The following is a 27,671-nucleotide window of genomic DNA, read 5'->3' as shown; positions in this document are numbered from 1 at the left end:
TAATTAGAAACCGGTGGGGTTATCAAGAAATGGAAGGAATGGAGGTGGAAGGGATTACATAGTAGGTACAGTTCAGTCAGAGGAAACACAAAGGTAGTCATTGCAGTGATGTATAATCCACCACAGAACTGCAGGAGGCCAAAGGAGGAATATCATTGATGCAACAGAGCAATGATGGACACCAGCTGAGGTGGCAGAAGAGACTCACTCGAGTAGAGCACAGTTACTGGTCATGCACGACTTCAATCACAGAGAGATTGATTGGGAAAACCTGGAGCCACATGGGGTCCCGAAACATGGAGACCCAAGATGATGGATGTGGTGCTGGCAAATTGCATGCGCCAACGTGTTGAGGACACTACCAGAGAGATGGGGAGGATGAACCAGCAAGACTGAACCTTGTGTTCACCCAGAGTAACTAGGACATTGAGCATCACATATGAAAGGCCCCTTGGAGCTAGGAGGAGGAGGCCCGTGTTTATGAGCTTTAGGCCATCGTGGTGCTAAAGTGGAGAGGGGTAACAGAATCAGAAAGGTAAAGCTAAACTATAAAGGGGAACTACACAGGAATAGGACCTTCCTGCAGGAGGTTCAGTGGGAACAGGAGTTGGTAGGAAAATAAAGTAAACGAAATGATATACTTTGTAAAAACAAAATGCAAGGAGGCAGAGGAAGGTTAGTTCCCAAGGGTAACAGAAATAATGGGAAGGACAGAACGAACCCTTGGCTTGCCGAAGAGAGAAGAGGTGTAGGGAGGCAAAAAGTAAAGTGCTCCTAGAAGAGATAGAAAAAAGTACAGAAGGCAAAGGACTCAGAAAAATAAAGGAATTAATCGACGAGTCAAAACAGTATGCAGAGACAAGAGAGCTGTAGCAGTATGAAAATGACAGCATCGAAAGTCAAGTCTGACCCAGGAAACTACCCTACAGTGACATAAGGAGAAGACAGTCAGGACCAGGTAATCAGGCTGAGGAAAGGAGGTGAGGCTCACAGAAACGACCAGGAAGTATGGCGAGGAGCTCAACATGAGATCTGAGAAGCATTTGCAGAGAGAAGGCTGGAAGGGCACTGCAATGGATAAGGGAATACCTGACAGGGAGGCAGCAACGAGTCATGGTACGTGAAGAGGTATCACAGTGGGCGCCTGTTACGAGCGGGGTCCCACAGGGGTCAGTTCTAGGACCAGTGCTATTTTTGATATATGTGAACGACATGATGGAAGGAATAGACTCTGAAGTGTCCCTGTTCGCAGATGACGTGAAGTTGATGAGAAGAATTAAATCGGACGAGGATGAGGCAGGACTGCAAAGAGACCTGGAGAGGCTGGACATGTGGTCCAGTAACTGGCTTCTCGAATTCAATCCAGCCAAATGCAAAGTCATGAAGATTGGGGAGGGGCAAAGAAGACCGCAGACAGAGTATAGGCTAGGTGGACAAAGACTACAGACCTCACTCAGGGAGAAAGACCTTGGGGTGACCATAACACCGAGCACATCACCGGAGGCACACATCAACCAAATAACCGCTGCAGCATACGGGCGCCTGGCAAACCTGAGAATAGCGTTCCGATACCTTAATAAGGAATCGTTCAAGACACTGTACACTGTGTATGTTAGGCCCATACTGGAGTATGCAGCACCAGTCTGGAACCCACACCTGGTCAAGCACGTCAAGAAGTTAGAGAAAGTACAAAGGTTTGCAACAAGGCTAGTCCCAGAGCTCAAGGGAATGTCGTACGAGGAAAGGTTAAGGGAAATCGGACTGACGACACTGGAGGACAGAAGGGTCAGGGGAGACATAACGACATACAAGATACTGCGGGGAATAGACAAGGTGGACAGAGATAGGATGTTCCAGAGAGGGGACACAGGGACAAGGGGTCAACTGGAAGCTGAAGACTCAGACGAGTCACAGGGACGTTAGGAAGTATTTCTTCAGTCATAGAGTTGTCAGCAAGTGGAATAGCCTAGCAAGTGAAGTAGTGGAGGCAGGAACCATACATAGTTTTAAGAAGAGGTATGACAAAGCTCAGGAAGCAGAGAGAGAGAGGATCCAGTAGCGATCAGTGAAGAGGCGGGGCCAGGAGCTGAGTCTCGACCCCTGCAACCACAATTAGGTGAGTACACACACACACACACACACACACACACACACACACACACACACACACCAGGCCTAGTGTCTAGTCGACATGTGCCTAGAACAAAATGGCAACTCTCACATACACTTTCATAGATCGAGCTTCACCAAACAGTGACTATCATAAAGGATGAGTAACACACCTGAGGCAGCAATCTCGTACAAGGGTCCGTCATGGCGGTCCTTGCGGTTGAACTTGCGGAAGACGACAACGAGGAGCAGCAGCACTAGCGGCACCAGCACCGCCAGCACCACGATCAACGTGATGTCCTGCTGTACCGCCGCCGCCGTAGCTGCAACACAAGACAAAACGCAATGAAGCAAGAAAGTTTGATTTATGAAGAGCTGTAAGTATTGTGAGTGTAAAGACATGTATACATATAATTATGTGCAATATGTATGCAATTAAACCATACCCCCGGCCGGGATTGAACCCGCGGTCATAGTCTCAAAACTCCAGCCCGTCGCGTTAGCCACTAGACCAGCTAGCCACAATAAGATTCATCCAACTAGGTATATTTCTACACCATAGGAAAGTTAGCACAGGCACCTCTGTGACCACAAATGCAATCGTGTCATTACGATTTCTTGAGTCATGTTGACGGCAGTGAAGGGACTTGAGCTAGAGTTCGTCACGGCCACGCTAGCTGGAGATTCGTCTGTAAAAACTTGCATTTGTGGTCACAGAGGTGCCTGTGCTAACTTTCCTATGGTGTAGAAATATACCTAGTTGGATGAATCTTATTGTGGCTAGCTGGTCTAGTGGCTAACGCGACGGGCTGGAGTTTTGAGACTATGACCGCGGGTTCAATCCCGGCCGGGGGTATGGTTTATTTGCAATCGTGTCATTACGATTTCTTGAGTCATGTATGCAATTATATGAAGATGTGTTCATGCTGACTATTGTGCATTGTATGTAATTCTCTGAATTAACATGGTATGCAGTTTCCCCTCTTTACCAAAAAGATTAAGTGGTTATAATGGTTGCCTTGAGGTTCAGGTTCACCTTGGATTGCTTAACCAGCAGCTTATTAAATAATCTGTTCCACGGTAACCCTTCATTAGCAAAGATTTATTTGCATTACAGAAAAAAAAATTGGGGGGGGGGATAAGAATCAAGAATAAAATCTTTAATTTCAATACCTTTGAAATTAAATAAAGTATATAAATATACGAGTTTTAAAATCACGGCTGTTTCACTTCTTTCGTTAGAAGTAAAGCAGTCATGTACAATATTTATATCTATATACAGATAATAGAATTGAGAATTATATACAGACAAGATTTAATTGATAATCTATTTAAGAGGAAAACTTAGGTTTTCAAAGGGATAACCCAGACTATTGATCTTTTAAGAGAGATTCAGAATCGTCTCATGGAAGAGACTAAGAATAAATTCACGCATTTTCAAAGCACTAAGGGGTCTCTTTGTAACCTAGGGTGCAAGGGAGGTGCATTTGTGGCTGAGGGTCTGAACCTACTACCTCTGCACCAGTAGCAGGTAACACTACATGAGGTCGGTCAGGCGACCTAAGCAGGAGGTAAGCTGGCAGCAGAACCAGTGTCCGACTATTTAACTAGTGCTCCAGAACACTTGCCCAATTCTGGGTAAACAAATTTCACTATTAACCTGTCATATACATTAATACTAATATTTACAATAGACAAAGATTTTCTTATAGAAGATTGAGACACTTATGCAACATATGGGAATTTTTATTTAGGAAACGTTTCGCCACACAGTGGCTTCATCAGCCCAATACAAAGCAGAAAGGTGTAAGGAGAGTAGTAGTTTGAGGTAATCAGTCCCTCAGCCTGGAGTCGATGTGTTTGGTCCATCAATCTTTTAGAATGTACAGCATATGGCTGTTTCCTAAAAGATTCCCATATGTTGCACAAGTGTCTCGATCTTCAACTTGTCGGTTTTTAAAAACCATTCATCACAACTGTCAGACACTGCATCATCATGGGATCTTGATACAAAATATTCTTCAAAACTTGTCCAACCTCTGGACGAAGACCTACTTCGACTAGTGGATGGTACCACTATGACCCCCCCCCCCGCCTCCTGCTTCGCCTCACCCGACTACAGTATATAAACCACGTCTACGGCCCTATGCTGTATATTCTACAAGATTGATGGACTGAACACCGACTCCAGGCTGAGGGAATGATTACCTCAAACTCCTCTTCTCCTTACACCTTTCTGCTTTGTACTGGACTGATGAAGCCACTGTGGCGAAATGTTTCCTAAATAAAGATTCCCATATGTTGCATAACTGTCTCAATCTTCAACCTGTCTGCTTTTAAAAACCGTTCATCACGATTTTATGTGGCATCAGGTAATATAGTCAAACATTTTTATTTTAGCTATTAATGAAGTTCGCAATATAATGTGAAACATGGTAGCCTGACTTTCTCAAATACATAATGGTACCCATGGGTATAATATGCAACACTAATCATAACCATAATTGTTGAAGGGGTGGACCGGCAAGCCAGCAAAGGCCTCAGTCATATGGCCAAAAGCTTCAGCGGCGGGTCAGCATGTGACCCAGGTCAGGAAACACTTTTTGTTTCCTGATAAACCTTGCCTAACCTCATTACCAAACTAGCCTAGCGACCTGGCCTCTGATAAATTAATGCAATGCAGCCTAGATCTGCCCAATTTATCTTAATACAAGTGAAGTAGAGCATTTCATGATGGCTGTCGTGAAGCTAGTGCAACAAGGAATATGCATTGTAATGTAATAATGTATTTTCATATTCTTAGATGTGATTAATGTAGTCTAAACTTATCTCCCTTTGCCCTTCCCTCCTCTCCTATATAATTTTTTTTTTTTGCCTCTTTCTGTAATGGAGATACCCCCTCATAAAAATTCCATTTCTCCTTTGTAAGGGATAGGCTATTTGAGAGATGGTAATTCCAGATTAATAACTCAAGCTCTGCTGGAACGAAACCTTTGAAGCTCCCGTAGCTGACGAACTTTTAATGGAATACTGGAAGATATCTTCAGTGTCCTAATGTAGCCACCCAGCTTAGCCTGTATATATAACATATCCTTTGGGAAGGACTGGCATGAAGCATACCTAGCTTTGGTCTCATGTAATTTGTCATATCGAGTAGCAGCACAATGACCATGTACACCCAATTTTGTTTTAAAAAGGAGGGGGGAAGAGTCTTCCCTCCCACTACGTCCTACTGTTCCCTCTCTCCTTTAGCTCTCCTCCCTCTCATCTACAGACTTCTTCCATCCTTCCCACGCTATTGTCTCTTAAGCAAATTGTCAGAATAAAAAGAAAAAACAAGGCGGGAAAAGAAAGCTGTGCCAGGCATTGTTGACCCCTCTTCATCGCTTACTGCTACAATCCACTCTGCACGTCCATCTATTTGTACCCATTTATCCCCCTCATTTCCTTCCCCTCTTCCTCGCTCTGATACACAGGAGCAGCATCGGCATCATAAAACACTCACGCCAACAGCAAAAAACGCAGCTGTTTGTGGGGAGGAGAATGGGTAGATATGGGAGGAGGATGGGAAGATACGAGAGAAGGATAAGGTTACCGGAGGACTGGTAGACAAGGAAAGATTAAAAGGACAAGCAGGAAAGAATTACGAAAAACAGAAGAGCACTACACGGTGTAAATACAACATTACAGACGAGATCTCGATCTATACAGTTAATCTTCCGAGAGGAAAACACGAAGTGTCCTGTCATTATTCCTATTTTTCGCCCAACACTCAGTTACATATAACAGGCAGGAGATAGAAGTGTGTTGGTCCTCGTTGCACATTGTGAAAAGCCGCAGAAGTAAGAGTAAGTTTACTCTGCAAGTCTCACCTGGGCATGAACCGGAAATTAGAACATTAAGACTCGCAATTACTCCAAGTGGAAGCAAAATGTATCCTGTATTGACATAAGCGGAACTTATATATATTTAAAATTCAACCAATCGAAGATGATTAGTCTACCTGTGTCTTGACTCTTCTAGAGAAACGGCTAGATCTAAATTGTATTTGTCTGGGCGAGGCTTGAGATATTTTATACACACAACACACCAGGAGAAAGACAGACTGACCTCACTTATCTCGGTGGTTTATTAGCCGACTGCATCTGCAAGAACTTGTCCCTGGCATAATGTTTCCTTAAAGTAGTTCTTTAAGTATATATACATTGACTAAAATGTTCCTTGTCGTAGGTAAAATTTAAACTAAAAATTTAAATATCTAATGTTCACTATCCTCTGGAATGTGGGATGTGTTAATTTGGGTTATAGGAGTTAATGTAAGGTATATGTCCCGTAGCTTGATTATTAGCGCACTCAACTCACACACAGAGGTCCGGGGATCTATCCCGGGAACGGATGGAAACATTAGGACGTGTTTCCTTACGACACCTGCTGCCAATGTTCACCTATCAGTAAAACAGATACCTGGGTGCTAGTAGACTGGTGTAGGTCGCATCCTGGGGACAAAATTAACTTAATTTGTGTAAAGTAAAAGGACACAAGTGCAACTAATGTGACATTTTATTGTGGCAACGTTTCGCTCTTCAGGAGCTTTATCAAGCCATTACCGTAATGGCTTGATAAAGCTCCTGAAGAGCGAAACGTTGCCACAATAAAATGTCACATTAGTTGCACTTGTGTCCTTTTACTTTACATATTGTCGGTAATTCTACCAACTTTATTATAACTTAATTTGCCCGAAATGCTCTGCTTAACAATGGGCTTTCTATATAGTAGCATTTCATTGATATAGTTATACCTTGTACATACACTTGTAGAGATAAAGTGCGAGAAATTATGCGGGGAAATTTTACAGGCAATGTCCCGAATTATTTCACCCCCATAATTGTGAAGTAACTTTGACACAAACAGTTCATACTTAATATTGATGCAGCTCAGAGTCAAGTGGGACTAAGGTCACCAGGTCACAATAATATCCCACCTTCGTGCCCACCTCAGGTCATCACGTCTCTCAAGGCTGGACCTTGAAGTATTATTAGAACATTTAGTTCTTAAAATTATTTTTAAAAAATTATGCCAGTAACACTGACACATGAGTGGACTGTATATTCGACAATATCAATTACTTGGTAATTAGGTAATTTTATATAAACAAACTACATTAAAAAGTACAAAGGAGATTTCCATACAACTCACCAAATTAAGATTTAGTCATATCCTAACGCCTCCCTTTCGGCACGTAATTTATATTGGCCAATACAAATTAACATACCTGTGGTGAGAATTAATACTCTGGGAGGCGTACATTACGTGTGATGTCAACTTCACCAATTTCTGACGATAGCTATTACACCTTGACTGATTTCACTGGAAGATTCAGCCGATTTCCCAATTCCTTGAGAGAGCCAACACTCCCTCTCAAGACGGCTACCCGGGCCTTACTCGATTCAGTTTCCCCTTCTTTTTTTTTAACTCTCTCCTTGGGTCAAACAGAGAGCCGAGAGCAGCAGTCAACCTTCTACACCCGTGTCACCAACACTGCCTCTTGCCATCCACACAACCCCCTCCTCCCCCACTCAATTGGAATCACTCACTCGCTTCCTCACAAGTAGTTTGGTAGTGATTACCATTAATACTTCATATTTACATTATATTAACACTTCACGTACACATTACTAATTATAGGAAAATTATAGCTAATTTTCCGCATAAAGATTATTATTAATTATTATTATTGTTAATGTAAAACGAGATCCAGGACCTTAAAATACCAACTCAGCTGGTGACAGCAGAGCACTGCAAAAAGATGCAACAGGCTAGTACTCTCTCAAAAAGAGGAGGAGGGGGTGGAAAGCAGTAGACAGAAGCGGGAGGGAGAAGCAGGAGAGAGAAGTAGGAAAAAGAAGCGAAAAGCAAAAGGGAAATCAATCAGATATGGAGGAAAACCAGGTGTCTCGCCGGATTTTAATTTTAATCATGGTGAAACATTAAATCCGTAGGAGTTATACAGCACCAGGGAGGCATTCAGCTTCGATCCAAGAAGGGAAGTCTAACTTCAGTATCTTCCATAAAGAGCCCATCATTGACATCAAGGCACCTTCCTGGAGGGAATGGTTACCTGACGTCCTAAGATGATGCAATTTTTACCACGTAGAGTGATCACCACAGCACCAACCACCACAGTACCATCAATTACCACACCACCATCAACCACCACATCCCCATCAACCATCAATGCCCCATCAACCACCACAACACCAACGACCACAGCACCATCACTACAGCACCATCAACCAGGACAGCACCATCAACCACCATAGTACCATCAACCATCCCAGCACCATCAACCACCACAGCACTATCAACCATCCAACCATCTCAGCACCATCAACCACCCCAGTAAAATCAACCATCCCAGCACTATCAACCATCCAACCATCTCAGCACCATCAACCACCCCAGTAAAATCAACCATCCCAGCACCATCAGCTACCATGGTACCATCAACCATCACAGCACCATCAACCACCACAGTAAAATCAACCATCCCAGCACCATCAACCACCATGGTACCATCACCCATCACAGCACCATCAACCATCACAGCACCGTCAACCAGCACAGCATCAACCACCACAGCATCGACCATCGCAGCGCCATAAACGACCACAGCACCGTCAACCACAGCACCATCAAGCACCACAGCACCATCAACCTTCACAGCACCATCAACGGAAGCTGTCTAATAGGTGGATTCAAAAAAGGGAAAATATCCCCACTAATAAGGCCAAAAGAATGGGGTATTTTTAGACTTAATTTAAGAAAAGAGTGAGGAGGTCCAATGTCAATAATATAAATTCGTTGGGTATTATGTCGAGTGCAACCACTGGATAGCCGTTAGTTTGTATTTTTGAATGGCGCCTTGGCTTACCCCAAGCAGCCAGTCGACTTCCAGGTTTGGTCGAGACAGGACGTGTGTAAAGACTTATTACTCTTCCAATTAACCCAGAAACAGCCACCAAAAAGTATTATTCTACATCCGTCACTTAAGAAACCCGACTGCACACCTCCACAAAAACAGTTCCTTGGATCAAGAGCCCTTAGACACGGCAAGGGACTTGAAGGGGACTCCCTCCAGGAACTTTTCTAATTTCCTTTCCCTTCAAGGGAAGTGCTTTGTTACTGTTAAAGGCTCTTGATCTAAAGAACTGTGTATCCTATTCTTTGGATCAAACCTGATTAACTTCCATTTCTCCCATTTTTATATTAATATAAAAAACTGATTTCATATTTAAAAACTGAGCTTCTGCATTTTATCTGCTGGTAGAAGGTCGAAGAATCTTTGACCACCAGTACCGTGGCATCTCTTCTTTTGCAAATTCTCATAATCAAAACTATTTTCTTTCCTTGGCTGTATTTCCTTAGTGTTCACTAAATGTTAGGTTACCTTACATTAATATTCTTAGATCTTTCACTTTTTTTTGTTCCAAAACCTGATGTAAATACATTTTGAATCCTGTTCTAGATACTTTCTGTATTGAAGCAAATAAAATTAGTCCCCGTTAAAAATATTTTCCCTCATGACTGAGTTTCTGTCCAAGGCCATAGTGTACACAGGTTTGGCCCTTGATTATGTTGTGGTCTAATATTGCAGTCTTTGACTATTATGTCCTGGACCAAGTCCACATTGCTGGTAATTATGAGGTCAAGGGTGCTTACCAATCTGGTTAGCTCATCAATCAGTTGGCTAAGGAAGAATTGATCGCAGAGGTTTAATAATTCTGTCAGGCGAGACTGTTCCTCCAAATTGGCTCCAGGGAATCTTTGTAATTACAATCTTTGCTATATTCTTCTATTTGTGGTGACTCAAAATCGCCAAACAGCAGGATATTTCAGGTTGAATTTCATAGATTTTAAAGACAATGCTCGATGCCAATTTTATTGGTGTAAATTATAAATTCTTCTAGTGAGATAACTTTCGTGCACTCCACCAATAACTCGCTTAGAGAGAAAACTCGTACTAAGCAACAAAATCACTAAGCTGTTTTCTGGTACGTGATACTAATGTTACGAGTCTGTCTTTTGCCATCTTCTCGAATACTTGTATTAGTGGTGTCTTCCATTTCTTTAAAAACACAACTTTTTTAAAAGTTTTTTAGATTTGTTTACAGTAATTTAAAACTAAACAAACATAGTTAAATATATTTTTTTTCGTTAGGTTCAGAATGATTCTGGCGAAATTATTGCATACACAAATTTTCACTTGTCCCAGAAACTGGTCCAAAAACTGGGTACTTGGGCATGCTGCCAATTACTTCACAAATTCTTTAGAATTTTCTGTTAATGTCTCTCCTCAAAAGACACATGGAGATACAAACTAAGAAGTTAATAAGGGCAAAATAAAAATTGACATTAATATGTAAAAAAAAAGAGGCCGTCATAAAAACAAATTCAGAAAAACAATCAAAAGCTGAAGAGAAGTGAAATGTCTGCTTACTAACAAGCCTCGGACCTTAGCAGCCTCATCAGTAATTAATATATAAAAGCTTGACAAAACGTGACAGTATCCATCATCGAAGGGTTGAGGAAAGAAAGTGGGGAATCCCGCGCCAGGTTGAACCAATCTCGACCATCAGGATGCCGCGTGTAATGAGATGATGAGTAGAATTTTAATTTATCCTAAAGAGGCAGGTCTAAAAGAACCCGAGGGAAAGGGGACTACGAGTATGGTGGAGGTGTGACAGGTAATGCAATGATGGAGGGAAAGGCTGGACTGGAGGAAAGGAAAGGGAATGGGCAGAGATGATATTGGTGAGGGAAAGGGTGGGGGTTTATTAAGGGAAAGGGTATAGGCGGGAGGGGGTTGATTATGGGGGGGATGGTGAGCATGAAAGTTATTTGTAGCCAATTCCAGAAGTTGCAGACCCCGAGGCCTGATCTCAGACTATTTTTCCTTATTAATTGCATGATCACTCGGGCCGTTTCACCCCAGCTCAAGGCTAGGGCGAAACGTTGTATATAAAAGATCCTCTGCTACCGGTGTCTTTATTCAGTCCAACGTCAACACCAAAGCCTGGCTGATCAGCGGTGAACTTGAACTTATCAAGTTCTCTCTTGAAAGACAGCCAGGGCCATTGTGTATAAAAGATGTTTAAAAGGCTTGGTTCTTTTATGCTTATTGTCTCCTGGTGTACTCATTGCACCAGTGCTCTTCACTGTGGTATTTTGCATCGTCTGATAAGCCTCTTGCTCCCGTATTGCAGATTTGGAACTAATCCCTCTAGAGTAGATTTTGAAAGTAATCTCTAGAATTTTCCATGTGTAAATTATGTTGTCTCTTTCTCGCCTACGTTCCAAGGAGTGCAGATTAAGGTACTCCAGTCATTCTCAGTAAGATGCACTTCAGTCATTCCCATTAAATGCATTTCAGTCATTCCCAGTACAATTAGCGCTTGACCGAATTTAAATGAGCCTGCATAACAGTCTACAAAGAACAAGAAACTTAAAATCATTGGCTTGGCATCTCCTGTTTTATAGATGTGGAGGTGAGGGAGGGAGGAGAGGAGTGAGGGAATGAGGGAAAGGAGGAGGAAGGGAGGAAGAGAGGGAAGTAGCACAGTTTTAACAGGTAAAGTGGATACAGCAGCAGTGTGCTGCTACTCTGTTCTACCTTTACCTTTGACATACCTCTGAAGAGTTTCAAGAGTTTCTCTACTCTCTGAGCCAGGCCATGGGCCAGGCTCGTCTGGTGCTTGCCTGGTCAACCAGGCTGTTGCTGCTGGAGGCCCGCTGCTCCACATATCCATCACAGCCTGGTTGATCTGGCACCTGGTGAAGATACTTGTCCAGTTTTATCTTGAAGGCTTCTACATTTGTTCCCGCCGTGTTTTTGATATCTTCTGGTAAGATGTTGAATAGTCTGGGACCTCGGATGTTGATACAGTGTTCCCTTATTGTCCCCACCGCACCCCTGCTCCTCACTGGGTTTATTTTACACTTCCTCCCATATCTCTCACTGCAGTACGTTGTTATAGCAGTGTCCAGATTTGGGACCAGGCCCTCGAGTACTTTCCAGGTATACACTACATGTAGTATCATGCATCTCTCCTCCGCTTCAATGAGTGCATGTTCAAGACTTGGCGTTCCCAGTAGTTTAGGTGCTTTACTGGCTCAATGTGAGCCGTAAACGATCTTTGTATTTGTTCCAGCTCCGATATTTCTCCTGCTTTGAACGGGGCCGTCAGCACTGAGCAATATTCTAAGTGAGGGAGCACTAGCGATTTGAAGAGTCACCATCGAGATTATTTCCCTTGTTTTGAAAGTTCTCAATACCCACCCCGTCATCTTCCTGGCTGTCGTGATCTTTGTCTTATGATCTTTAAAAGAAAGGTCTGCTGACATAATTATTCCTAGGTCTTTTACGTGTTCCTTTCGTTCTATTTGGTAAACCTCTTGAGTTTTGCAGTGTTCCTTTTGAGTTCTTCTTTCTATACCTAAGCAGCTGGAACTTATCACCATTGAATGTCATGTTTTCCACTGCCCACTGGAAATCCCTGCTTATCTTTTCCTGTACTTTTACAGTGACATCTACCGTAGTGGCTTTTGTGCTTCAGAGTCATCCGCAAATGATGATACAAAAGTGTACCGGGTGTTTTTATCTATGTCTGCTATGTGGATGAGAAACAGCAGAGGTGCCAGGACACTGCCTTGGACCACTAAGCTTTTAACCTCGCTGATGCTGGATCTTGCCCTGTTCACTACTACTTTTTGTGTTCTGTGTTAGAAACCCGAAAATCCATCTGCCTACCTTCCCCGTAATGCCCATGGCCTTCATTTTGTGCGTTATCACTCCATGATAGCATTTGTCAAACGCCTTTGCAAAATCTGTGTAAATCACATCTGCGTTTTGGTTTTCTTCTATCTAATGCCTCCGTAATTCTGTCATAATGGTTCAGCAGCTGTGACAGACATGATCGTCCTGCTCTAAAACCATGCTGGTTCGGGTTATGCTGGTTGTGCTGGTCCATGAAATTTGTAATCTGTCGTCTCATCACTCTTTCGAATAATTTTATACGAGAAGTTAGGGCTACTGGCCTGTAATTATTAGCTAGTGCGCTATTACCTCCCTTATGCAAAGGAGCTATGTCTGCACTCTTTAAGGACTCCGGTATTTCGCCTAGATCTAAGCTCTTTCTACATTATAGTTACACAGGAGGAGCAAAAGCGGTTTACCTTTCATAATCCATCCCACAGAATGCATTCCATAATGAGGAGTGAATGCAATGGATGGAGAGGTTTAGACAGTGAGTTGGGGAAGAGTGGGTGATGGTAAGTAGAGGTGGGTCGAGAAACTTGGTCAAGTACTACTGGGCGGTCAAGTACAACTGGGTGGTCAAGCATTACTGGGCGGTCAAGTACAACTGGGCGGTCAAGCACTACTGGGCGGTCAAGCACTACTGGGCGGTCAAGCACTACTGGGCGGTCAAGCACTACTGGGAAGTGAAGCACTACTGGGAAGTGAAGCACTACTGGGAAGTGAAGCACTACCGGACAGTCAAGCACTGCTGGGCAAAGCACTACTGGGGGGTCAAGCACTACTGGGGGTCAAGCACTACTGGGGGGTCAAGCACTACTGGGCGGTCAAGCACTACTGGACGGTCAAGCACTGCTGGGCAAAGCACTACTGGGGGGTCAAGCACTACTGGGGGTCAAGCACTACTGGGGGGTCAAGCACTACTGGGCGGTCAAGCACTACTGGGCGGTCAAGCACTACTGGGAAGTGAAGCACTACTGGGAAGTGAAGCACTACCGGACAGTCAAGCACTGCTGGGCAAAGCACTACTGGGGGTCAAGCACTACTGGGGGTCAAGCACTACTGGGGGGTCAAGCACTACTGGGCGGTCAAGCACTACTGGACGGTCAAGCACTGCTGGGCAAAGCACTACTGGGTGGTCAAGCACTACTGGGTGGTCAAGCACTACTGGGCGGTCAAGCACTACTGGACGGTCAAGCACTGCTGGGCAAGGCATTACTGGGTGGTCAAGCACTACTGGGCGGTCAAGCACTACTGGGCGGTCAAGCACTACTGGGCGGTCAAGTACAACTAGGTAGTCAAGAACTACTGGGCGGTCAAGTACAACTGGGCGGTCAAGCACTACTGGGCGGTCAAGCACTACTGGGCGGTCAAGTACAACTGGGTGGTCAAGCACTATTGGGCAGTCAAGTACAAATGGGTGGTCAAGCACTACCGGACGGTCAAGTACAACGGGGTGGTCAAGCACAACTTGGTGGTCAAGTACTACTGGGCGGTCAAGTACAACTGGGTGGTCAAGCACTACCGGACGGTCAAGTACAACTGAGTGGTCAAGCACTACTGGGCGGTCAAGCACTACCTGGTGTTATGCAATCACTGTTCACCTGGATAAGTCACTGAAACTGAATAATTGAGGCAACGTATACGTTATGAGCCAAAAGTATAAAGTTAGAGAAAAAGTTTGTATTAAGGAGACCTGGTCTGGAACACGGCGGAGGGGGGCGTTAACCCCCAAAACATCCTTTAAGTATGTGCAATGCTTACATTGTTTTTGCATCACTTCCGGTGCCTTCTCTGTATTTGACGGAAAAAGTCTATTGTGTAGGCGAAATGTTTCAGAATATACCTAACTGTTATATACCATTATTATATCAAGTGCAGTGTTGAACACTAAGTGATATGTGAATACTGCCACTGCTGCTCCACCACCACTACTATCTGACTACCACAGGGTACACAGTGTAGACTACTACCTAACTACCACAGGGTACGCAATGTAGACTACTGCCTAACTACCACAGGGTACGCAGTGTAGTAACACCTGTATCCTAACCTCTTGCCTCCCCCCCCCCCCCGGTCAATGGTGGTTCCTTGATGCTGGCGAAGGGCTCTTGATCTTGGGAATTGGACCTGTGTTCCAGTTCCCTTAATTGATCCTGATGGCCTTCATTCCCCCCCCCCCCCCCATGATAAATTCAACAACGTAGAACCAACCATAAACTTTACACTTAAACTCATAGCCGAATATACTCTTCTCTTCCTTGACAAACTCTTCAGAACACTCAAGGATACCTTGTCCTTCGAAGTTAATAGGAAGCATACCAACAACGACGACCTCATACACTCTTTCAGAACCACAAATTGGTTGTTCACAGGATTTTTCTTGCGGTCTCTAAGTCTTAGTAGCCTTGAGTTCTTGAAAGAACAATGTGCCTACATTCTACAGATATTTACTTGTCTTCACTTCCCCTCTCACATTATCCAGGAGTGCAGACACACAGCATTACTGAGCACAATGAGCATGCAAGAAACATTGCAAGACTGAACTCCAGACGGTGCGGCCATTCCTTACCTTCCTCAGTTGTGCTCTTGTCTCCATACATCTTGACGGAGGAGCCTCGTCCACCTGCAGGAGACACAAAGAATTTAGTCTTCACCAGATGGTAGGTGAATATTCTAGTTCGTCAGCTAATTGTATTTCCCTATCTCAATCATCTTATATCTTTCCAATTATCTTAGTATAAGATCACTTCCTCTTTGACCATGTATATTGTTGTAATAAGTATTAGTAAATTGTAAGTGTGAGATAATGTATTCACTTATCCCCTCCCCCCCCATTTGTTGTTCTGCAACAGACTTGATTTCTGAGTACATGTTTAGGTGGAATTAAATGAAGTCCTCAGCAGTGTAGTGATGCGAGATAGATTAACCATAACATTAGTGAAGGTAAGAAGGGTTCTTTCTTGCCCGGGATGTGGCAAGGGCAGTATGGTAGTGGAGTAGGTCACTCCTGAGTGTCACAACTGATAGACCATTATGAGCACAATGATTTTGCATAAGCCTTCAAGAAGTGCGATCATGGTGTGATAATGCACAAAATGATAGCAAATGATACAGCAGGAAAATCAAGAAGGATATTTAACTTCTTAACAATAACCCAGAGAGCAGTAGTAAACATAGCAAAGTTAGAGGCTGCCATAATGAAAAATCTGATCCTCAAGGCACAATACTCATTCTACTTAAACGCGACGTAGACAATGACATAAATCATCGCACTGTAATATTTTTTTTGCTAACACCATAATCGAAGACGGAGAACTTTCAAGAGGACAACAACGCCTTGGCCACAAGAGAACTCGATGTCACAGGTCCCCGATTTTTCAACAACTTCCTTCCGTGTATTAAGAGAAACATATCCTTGTTGATCAGGTCTTGATCCACCAGGAAGACTGGTCTGGGAGTTGATCACTGAAAACATCCTCCAGGCATCCTTCAGGAATCCATTTTGGTAGCCACACGTCTGACACACTGGCAAAATAACTGCTGTCCGCCACAATAGAAAGTTTAAGAACCACTGGCTGATCTACTGCAAAAGAAGTCCATTTTTATTGTTCAGCCTTTTCACCGTCATTTCTTTTTGGGGCCATGAAACAGCTTTGATTCTGCTTTAGCCTTTTTAGCTTTGGCACTTTCAAAGTCTGTCTGGCTGGCTGGCTGGCTGGCTGGCTGTCAATCTGTCTGTCTGTCTGTCTGTCTGTCTGTCTCTCTCTCTCTCTCTCTCGCTTTGATAAATCAGTATGTTTTGAGAGGCAGGAAGGAAACAAGGATGTTATCACAAGCGAGTGACGGCCGCTACGGGTAATTAGAGTTGTTGAGTTACCTCAGTTGAGTAGTGTCAATAGACAAATCAGAGTGAAAGAGGCGAAGTATGGGAGCGAAAACTTGAAATTAACGTCAGCAACCAGCGGCGTTCCTTTGCAGCAACGGGAATACCAACAGCATATGTTGTAACATCTATGGGATCGAGCTAACAGGGAATACCAACAGAAGACAGTGACTACAGGGAGTAACAACGGGGAGATACAGTGACATCAAGCCATCCTCTTAACTCCAATCAGCAACTATGGAGTTCCCACATACGGTATGCAGTAATTTTCTGTTATAACATACCACAACAGAAATAAATATAAATATATAAGACACAAAAAGTTCAGACGCACGAACAGACGCAGACACCGCAGACACCGATCACGGTAGATGAAACTCTCAGGATTTCGACGTTAAAGGAACCTTCATCAGTCTTCCATTTGACTATCTGTACAACAGCGAAATAATTATGTGCTTAAAGGGAACGAGGTGATGATGTGTGTCCCCGACATAGGAAGCTTCACCATTTATAGATATAGTCACTGCTCTGCGAGTGTATACATGGAGTATACCTGGAAGGTGCTCCGGGGGTCAACGCCCCCGCGGCCGGGTCCATGACCAGGCCTCGCGGTGGATCAGGCTGCTACTGCCGGCCGCAGCGGAAGACTATTCTCACACCTACCCCCAAAAAATGAAACTTTCCCTCGCGATTTAAGTAAACAAAAACCGATGCCACGATCGAACAGAAAAAAATAATATGTTCCACAGTCAATATGAAGCCACAAACTACACACAACACACACACCCACACAAACACACATACACCCCCACACATACACCCCTATACATACACACACAAACACAAACACACCCACTCACACACATACATCCCCACACATACACAAACACACACAAACACACAAACACACACAAACACACACACAAACACACACACAAACACACACACAAACACACACCCACACATACACAGAACCTTAACACACGTGGGTAGAGATGAGATGGGTCAGTCCGATAGTCAGTTTTGCAGAGAAAAACTGAGATACACCTACGGTGCAGAAGACAGTGTTTCAACATCTTACCAGAAGATATCAGAAACACTGCTGGAACAAGTGTAGAAGCCTTCAAGAGGAAACTGGACAAGTATCTTCACCAGGTGCCAGATCAATCAGGCTGTGGTGGATATGTGGGGTAGCGGGCCTCCAGCAGCAACAGCCTGGTTGACCAGGCAAGCACCAGACGAGCCTGACCCATGGCCGGGCTCAGAGAGTAGATAAGCTCTCGAAACTCTTCAAAGGTATATAACAGGTAACAATGACAACAGGTAAGAAAAGGAGATACTGCAACACATGCCCCAAGTATAGGAGACAGTGACAACAGGGAGGTACTCACTGAGACACGTGCCTCAAGTATAGCAGTGACAATGGGTAACAGTGACAAAAGGTAACAACAGTGACAACGGGAGGTACTCACTGCGGCACATGCCTCCGGTACAGTTGGAGGAAGTGAAGTCGTCACCGGAACAATAACGACCTCCGTGCTGGGGTGACGGTGCTGAACACGACCTCTGACGGTGGTGGCGGCAGTCAGGACCACAGGTCGACCATGACGACCACGACGCCCACGACCCATCCACTGCTATAAGAGGGCAAGATGGTGGAGGAGGAGGAAGAGATGGAAGAGGAGGCAGCGACAATCGAGTGGAAGGGGGTGGGAATAAAAACAGGAATATGTTAGATACGACCATTTTAGTGTGTGTGTGTGTGTGTGTGTGTGTGTGTGTGTGTGTGTGTGTGTGTGTGTGTGTGTGTGTGTCACTATAGAAGAGGATGCAGAAGAGGGGAAGTGTGAAAAGGGGGAAGATTAGAGAGTAATGTTGGAGAGGAGACCACGCGGAAGGTTACCAGAAGGGAAAGGGAGAGAGAAATGAATTAATGAATGGACTAGATACAGTCGCGCACAAACCAGTAATTGGGAAAAGCTGTGGTGGCCATTATGCAGCAAAAGAAAGTAGAACAGAGAATATCCAAGACATGGAAGTAGCAAGTGGACTGGGAACGACCAGGTCCAAGATGGAAAACAAGGCGTTACCTGGAGTTTACCTGGAGAGAGTTCCGGGGGTCAACGCCCCCGCGGCCCGGTCTGTGACCAGGCGTGAGTGAAGACAAAAAAAAAAAAAGGTAAAGAAAGGGGGACGACAAGGGGGGAGGATGAAGTAAGGACAAAAGCCAGATGAGGGGAGAGATTAAGGTGAAAAGGTAGACAAAGGGGGGAAAAGTAAGGAGAGAAGGCAGACAAGGTGGAAAAGTAAGGGGAGCCAAACAAGGGGACAAATCAAGCACCAGAATCAAGGCTAGTTCAGGTGAGCACTAAGGGGGACTGTGGCTAGTTGGTGCTGATTCAATGTGTGTGTGTGTGTGTGTGTGTGTGTGTGTGTGTGTGTAAACTGTTACAAAAATCAACAAAAGTTGTTTACTTACCTAAATACATGAAGTTAACATTTATACAGTAAATCCCGAAATAAAAGATACATTTTCTAAATTTGTGAGAATGTTTGTAAGTCAGTAGCTCCTCACCTTCCACTTCTCCACGGAGACAAATCATTAAACTGAATAAAAAAATTGTGTCATCTATTGCAAATTATCACACATATATTTAGTTTTACACTTACTAGATAGTTACAACACAAGAGAAAAAAAATATTACTCGATAAAAGCCTTTTCATAGACCTAGCTTGACCAGTCTTCCTTAGTAACAGTATTTTCAGGACTTAGTTTTTTTTTTTCAATCTCTCTCTCAAAAAAATTATTCATCCCTGACCTAAGTTACTGACACAATTCATACCTTCTCCAAAAGCTTATATGGAAATCTATGGCACTATTCCCGTGGTCAGGGCCTAGATTATGAGGCACTGTTCCCGTGGTCAGGACACTCACTTGCTAAACTTTGTTTCTTTTCCAGTGTTTCACATTTCCTTATCAAATATCTTATACCTCAACTTGCAGTGCTAAGGAAAACAGTAATTAAAACATAACAAAGAAAGCTGAATACTGACAGTCAATAAAATATTACGAATACACATAAACAGTATAATAAAATTATAACAAAACATAATGATCATCTTCAACCATCAACTCCATACACCATCTCTGAAACAGGCGCGCGCACACGCACACACACACACACACACACACACACACACACACACACACACACACACACACACACACACACACACACACACACACACACACAGTAGTCAGGAGGTGGAATAGCCTAGCAAGTGAGGTAGTGGTGGCATGAACCATACATAGCTTTAAGATGAGGTATGATGAAGCTCATGGAGCAGGGAGAGAGAGGGCCTAGTAGTACTCAGTGAAAAGGCGGGGCCAGGAGCCGAGTCTCGACCCCTGCAAACACAATTAGGTGAGTGTACACACACACAAAAAAAAAAAAACACGCACACACGCCACACTGTTGCAGGTCCTGTGCAAAAATGTGTCGCGGGCTGGGGACCAGAGCACTGCAGAGACCGTCCACGCATACATACGTACATACAAGCACACATACTTATATAAATCTATTTAGAGACATACATACCTATTTAAATACATACATTCAAAGATACATATCTATATAAATACGTATATATATAAATTCATTTACCTAATCTACCTTTACCTTTGATATACCTTTGAAGATTTTCGGAGTTTATCTACTCTCTGAGCCCGGTCATGGGCCAGGCTCGTCTGGTGCTTGCTTGGTCAACCAGGCTGTTACTGCTAGAGGTCCGCTGCCCCACATATCCATCACAGCCTGGTTGATCTGGCACCTGGTGAAGATATTGTCCAGTTTCCTCTTGAAGGCTTCTACACTTGTTCCAGCAGTGTTTCTGATATCTTCTGGTAAGATGTTGAATAGTATGGGACCCCGGATGTTGATACAGTGTTCCCTTATTGTCCCTACCGCACCCCTGCTCCTCACTGGATTTATTTTACACTTCCTCCCATATCTCTCACTCCAGTATGTCGTTACGGCAGTGTGCAGATTTGGGATTAAGCCTTCGAATACTTTCCAGGTATATATTATTATGTACCTCTCTCTCTCCTCCGTTCCAGTGAATACATGTTCAAGACTTGCAGGCGTTCCCAGTAGTTTAGGTGCTTTACAGGCTCAATGTGAGCAGTAAACGATCTCTGTATTTGTTTCAGCTCAGATATTTCTCCTGCCTTGAACGGGGCCGTCAGCACTGAGCAATATTCTAAATGAGGGAGCACTAGCGATTTGAAATGTCAGCATCGGCATTATTTTCCTTGTTTTGAAAGTTCTCAATACCCACCCAGTCATCTTCCTGGCTGTCGTGATCTTTCTCTTGTTATAGTCTTTAAAAGAAAGGTCCGCTGACATAATTATTCCCATGTCTTTTACGTGTTCCTTACGTTCTATTTGGTGACCCTCTTGAGTTTTGTATATAGTGCCCCTTTTGAGTTCTTCATTCTTTCCATATTTAAGCAGCTGGAACTTATCACCATTGAACGTCATGTTGTTCTCCACTGCCCACTGGAAAACCCTGTTTATGTCTTTCTGTACTTTTTCAGTGTCCTCTACTGTACTGACGTTCATGCTTATTTTAGTGTCATCTGCAAATGATGATACAAAAGTGTGCCGGGTGTTTTTGTCTATGTCTGCTATGAGGATGAGAAACAGCAGCTGTGCTGTTATTAAAAAGGCTTTTAGTACTAAGAGTGTACTGTACCGAGAGTGTACAGTTGTACAGACGAAGAGAGTGAACTCCTTATACTTAGCTGTAGCTCTCACTCTAGCCAGTGGTGTCAAAATGACACGAAATAAGTTAGCAATTTCCTGCTGAATCCTTTGCACAAGGATGATGGCAGTGGTGACCGGACACATGTTATAAAGGTGACCATAAGCATTGTTATCAAGTGTTGACACAAGGTTAGTGATGGTGGTAGTGACCGGACACATTATCAAGTGTTCGCACAATGTAGTGTGATGGAAGACGGCTAATGGGTTAAAAATCACTCCGTATGACAAGTCTTGGCAGATGGTGCACAATGTCTCCACTAAAAAGCAGTAGCGCGACGAGTACGATAAGAGATAACTCGATGAGTGTCAGAGGTCCACGATTCTTCAAGGCCCTAACCCCCGTGCATAAGGGGAATCACCAACAAACCCTTGGCTGTCTTCATTTGGGAACTGGATAGGTTCCTCAAATCAGTGCCTCACCAGTAGTAACAACGTACCGCCAGCAGTAACAGCCTGGTTGATCAGGTTCTGACCCTCCATGAGGGGACCGGACCCTGGGGTCGTTGACCCCGGAACACGTCCTTCAGGTATGGCGACATGTAGCACATACATGCCGTGGTGTTACATCTGTGAGCATCACAAGGTCCTCTGTTTTAATTACCAATTGTGTTATATTGTAAATACACTAGGTTTGTCGGTGATACTGGTGGTGCTCCCAAGTTTTCCCCCAACTGACTACAATGCCTAACTTGATATTTGCTGCTTAACAAGCAGTGGGAGGAATTTCTTCTCTGCTCTGCCAGATGCAGCCCCTCCACCCTCGCTCTGCTACTTCCACCAAAGAGTAAAAAAGATCTTGCAAATACACCATCCCATCTGTCCTTGCATTTATGACACTGCTCCACACTAATTCCTTGCTGCCACATGACACAGCTATTACTGATCTGACGCCTTCACCTATTCTACACCGGTAACATGCTTTCTCCACTATATATTCTGTATTCCCTCATACTCGTGTATCACTGGGAGTGACCAAGGTCCCAGGACTGAAACATATCTATATGTCCTATGTAAATGCACGCGTGTTCTTACATCCTAATTAACCTCTATTCGAGATTGTCAATGTGTTATTTCTCACAGAGACTGTGTGTATATTATGTAAAGATTGATAAAGTTTGCATCTTTCTTTCCACAAACTGATGACTAGGAAATGAGTAGCAGCTAGATGACCATGATAGTGGTGACAGTACGCAAGTTATGAAATGTTTACACAAGGTTAATCATGGGAATGGTACCAGTACGTATGTTACCTTGTATTTGCGCACACAGTACGCACATTTATTTACTTTCCATGCTGATGTCATCAACATGGCCGCCAAGGCTATTTATTTAATTTTATTGGGAAATTCTCTCCTTTTGGGCGGACACGAACGGCACCACGGGAGCCGTGGCAGCCGAAGAGCTGCACCACCTGCTGTTAATGTTTCCCCTCCCCCCCCCCTATCCACCACCTGCTGTTAGCACACCACCACCTGCTGCTGCTAATGCCCTCTCTTCACCACTAGCACCACCAGCAGCACCACTTCCTGATAGCACCACCACAACACATTATGGAAGCAGTGCGAGATAATGTCACATTCAGATTTTGAAACTATTTTCTTGCATTTTTTTTTTTGCTGTCTACTCTGTGAAGACGTCACAAAAACAAAAATATTAAAGTCAAATTTGTATATCCTCTAAAAAAGTTTTCCCGCATACCTATTTAGAAAATAAATTCACACCATGAGTTTCTATATGACAGAATGAGATATTACTGAACATGCACACGCGAGCAAACACACACACGCGCACACATACACATACACACGCGCGCGCACACACACACACACACACACACACACACACACACACACACACACACACACACACACAATGCATTACCAATACACGCATGACAAAGCTCTACATACGCAATTTAAAACAAAAAATGCATGTGTGTAAATGAATTCAAAGAAAATGAGAAACGCAAATACGAATAGACAGACACATTACCAGTAAAGAAGACAATGAGGAAGACAGCGTCAACTTCAACACAATGAGAGAAGTTTAGTTATTTGTGTTATACCAAGCGGGGCGAGCACTTCACACCTGGTGTGTTTATGGTGACTTACTAATCAAGGAGTGAGGTGACACACACATACACCAAGTGCAGAGCTCAACACCTGGTGTGGTTGTGAGTATAAGACGTAACAACGTACAAAGGGAGCAACAGTGTGGGAGTAATAATAACAGTGTGAGACGAGAGTGACTCACGTATTAAAAACATGAATATCAATACCCAGTGGCCTCGTAGGTAGACGTAAAAAACATGTAAGAAAAATAAAAAAAAATAGAATTGGTGACAAGTGGGTGTTACAGCAGGTGAAATACACCACCTCCGCGCATACAACTTGTACTTTGGGTTTAATACTATCCAAAAGAAAACGCCTGTTTACAAAAGAATTAAAGCCAGTTGAAAATACAACTGGTGCTCTGGTGTTAAACATTGGCTGGGTGTCGTTGAATTCTAGAAAAGAGATGAACGACTTAGTTTTATAACACGTTAACCTCAGTGCAGTTTCTTGCATTCTCAATGTATTTTACACAATTTAGCATCACTGGTGAGGAGCTGTTGTCCAACCTCAGCTCACTCAAAGCATCACCCTACTAAAGGTATACCACCCCTCCAGGATGCGACCCACAATACTAACACCCAGGTAACTATTTGCTGCTACGGGAACTGAAACAGCAGGCTTAAGGAGATCTGCCCATACTTTTCGCGTTGATATGCAGCCAAATTTACTAAACAAAATAGTGTGAGCTATTTGTGGGGCCTTGTTCCATAACCGCACTGGTGAGGTAGAGGGGGAAATGAACTGCAAATAATCTCCAGAATTTCTAGGAGCAACCTAGTAAGCAACAACCAGTCTCCGTGGTAATACACACCGACGAGCTGCTGTGTTTCTTGAGTAGCGAAATTGTTGCTGATCGATGTTAGTTTATGAGTAAGTCATGTTCAAGTGATGCTTGGATAAAAATACATAAACTCACCTACAACGGCGATCTTTTTTCAAACACAATGAAAACAACGTTGGCATTCCAACTTACATGCTCTACAGCACTATATATCAGAATGTGCATATACGTCTACCTATAATTCTAAAATACTCCTGAAGGCAACGACATAAGTATCTACTCATTTAGTATCATTAGATATTTACCAAATTGTAATTCGTTTTACTACAAAGCTCTCCAAGCAAAAATTCTGCAAGTACCATGAGTTCAACTAGATGTATTTCAGTCCCTGCGCGAGCCGAGAGGTATCCCGGGGTAACCCTGGTTCCTTGTACTTCACTGCACGCGAGAGCAAGAGTGCGGAGTGAAGCATAAGTTTTTAATGCGGTTAAATATTATCATTGAACAAACGAAACAGAAGAGGCATTTACACGATATCAAATGGAAAATATCCTGATTTCTTTAATGGATATAGCAAATTAGGACATACAAAGACCAAAACTAATTCAAACCCTCCGCCAAGAGACATCTGATATGAAGTCGAACTGAAGACGCATGCTCATTTTACCTCAGAGATATCAATATTCTAAAATACACTAGCACATGAAGTTTGAAACCTGTTAGAAGCTGCATTATCAAGTTATCAGCATGGAAGTGCTACAGCCAATTGGATTAGGCTATCAGAAATCGAGTAAAAACAGTAGTATTTAAATATTTCCAATTTCTTCCATAAAAGGCAAAGTGGGTCCTAAACAGGTCAAAGTCAATTCAAACTTTTCTCTAAGACCGGCGAGAGTTTAATGAATAAGTAATTAAGTAAATAAATGTTATCGAGGCTTTGAGTATATAACATACATTTTTGAGGGCACATAGGTGTTTTGGGGATATAAAAATTACATTACCGGACTATACTAGGTTAAATCTAAATAAAATCAAACACTGACTTATCCCTGAACAGAAGAAACATTCCTCAATTATTTCACGGAAACCAATGTATTTAATAAAATTTTCATAGTAAAACTTACACATCCCAAAATTAAGGAGAAGCTTTCGTCCACGAAAACACACCAGCACTAAAAGTTTGAAGTCGACCACATGATGAATTCCAAAGTTCAAAAAATAATTAAAAAACATGTGCACCAACAACCTAAACCTCCCAAAAGTTTCATCCATTTCATAAGATGCGTGAGCCATTATATACTGATGGCGATCAAAAATGTTTTATTTTTATCTGGAGAAGTGCTAAGCTCGTAGAAATTCCATAGTGGCTGGGGAATGGGAGGCATTCATATTCAGTCCAAGGAAGGAGAGAGTAAGTCCAGTTCTTAGGATTAAGAGATCCTCAGCAGCATCAATGCCGCCTTGAGGAGAGACAATCCAGTCATTTAATGAAAAATTACAGTATGCCGTGTTTATTATTATTATAATCAAAAAGAAGCGCTAAGCCACAAGGACTATACAGCTGTATGCCGTGTTGAGATTTAAAATGGCGAAATAACACACTACACATTAACTTTATGGGTCTGTGTAAAATTCAGAGTGGCAGACACACCACCATGTCCGCTCCTGCAGGTGCGAGACACTGCAAGTCAAGAGTGGATGACTAGACTAGTAAAAAAGTATTAAAATAAAAGTAACGTGGTCAGCTGTAACCAGAAGACAGAGACAAGAGGGTTGCCATAGATTGAAGTCGATCGAATAGTGGTCATTCTCTCGTAATTACACGATTGCAAACAGATCATACCACGGGCGGGGTTAGAACCCGCGAAGGTCTGGAGTTTTGAAACTCTCTGATTGCGGGTTCTAACCCCGCCCGTGGTATGGTCTGGTCATTCTCAATGGTGATTATGTTGAATGATGCCAGTTGAGGAGAAAATCTAGTTGCAATCTTGGAATAGTGTTGTAGCAGTGTAAAAAGGTTTGCACACATCTAAAGTAAAAGATCCAATGTGAAATCTGTACTAGTGTGTGGAAATTATTTATAACAAAAAATATTCATTGCAAAAGTTGTGATAAAATGTACGAAATGAGGTTAGGAATAGCAAGGTTGAGATAGGACGATTAGGAATCATCTTTGAGAGTTCAATCGGGTTGGTTATTTAATAAGGCTTCAAGCCTAGAGACACACGAGCGTCAGTAAGGCTGGATGTTTACTTCAATCCCAGACATGGGCCAGGAATAGAGAAAATTCTCGAAATCCTTCAGAATTATTAAAAGTTCAAAGGTGAACTCAGTACGAAGGTGTTATACCCTTTCGTACGTACAAGCATTGTTCCTCCCGGTGCACACACATCACAAGAGATAATATACTAATCAGAATATATACAAAGTGTAATCATAACATTAACTTTCTTACAGCAACAATAAGTAAAAACAACAAAGACAAGAGAATGTGCAAGAGTGAATTAAGAGTGCCTGAGTGCGTTATGTAGCGAGTTTTTACTTTTAGCAAATAAAGAAGCGGATTATGAAAGTAATATACCAGTAAGCAGCTCAGGGAATATTATACAAGAGGAACAGGTGCATAAGACAAGACAGCGGTGATAGACCGTGCGAGTGGTGGTTCTTAAATTTAAAAAAAATAATAATCGCAGTTAAAAATATTTTCTCGTCTTCTACAAAGTGATGAGGGTGGAAAAGGGCGGTAGTAGTTTTTTAATAAAATAAAATTATGAAGTGAGATTCATACAGTAAGCAATAATAAAGTGGAAATTTATTTTATATGTTATTTATATAAGGCAAGGGGAAAGTTAGTATGGGCATTCTCACAGAGAAAAAAAAAAGAAAACGTAAACCATTTTCTTTCAAGCAGTGACTGCAAAAAGATTTAAGGAGAAAGGCGTGGCGTTGGAGATTACTACGTGGAGGGGAAGGGGGGGAAGAAAAGGGATAAGGGAGGGAGTGAAAGGGGGGTTATCAAATGAGACCTAAACAACTCACCCTCCTCGCATGGTTCATCTTGACAGTCACCTCCTGACGGTCGTCGGCAACACACGGGGGTGGAGAGGACAAAGACGAGCGGGTTAGTAACTGAGCCAGGATT

The 27,671-nt window shown here is 43.0% G+C and overlaps 1 protein-coding gene across 1 annotated transcript in view; it reads right to left on the bottom strand.

Moving 5' to 3' along the window:
* Positions 1–2,229: 2,229 nt before the first annotated feature.
* The window catches only part of LOC128688250 (netrin receptor UNC5B), an 812,793-nt gene continuing 787,351 nt past the window's right edge, over positions 2,230–27,671 (bottom strand). The window contains exons 8-11 of the mRNA XM_070086825.1: positions 27,569–27,601; positions 18,281–18,445; positions 15,495–15,548; positions 2,230–2,432 (exon numbers count right to left, since the gene is read on the bottom strand). Coding sequence (XP_069942926.1) covers positions 2,230–2,432; positions 15,495–15,548; positions 18,281–18,445; positions 27,569–27,601 — 455 coding nt within the window. The remainder of the gene's footprint in view (positions 2,433–15,494; positions 15,549–18,280; positions 18,446–27,568; positions 27,602–27,671) is intronic.

This window comes from Cherax quadricarinatus, chromosome 19 (genome assembly GCF_038502225.1).
Source record: "Cherax quadricarinatus isolate ZL_2023a chromosome 19, ASM3850222v1, whole genome shotgun sequence".
NCBI classification, from domain to species: domain Eukaryota; kingdom Metazoa; phylum Arthropoda; class Malacostraca; order Decapoda; family Parastacidae; genus Cherax; species Cherax quadricarinatus.
The sequence above is the reverse complement of the archived record's forward strand: the minus strand, read 5'-3'. Positions and strand labels throughout refer to the sequence as shown.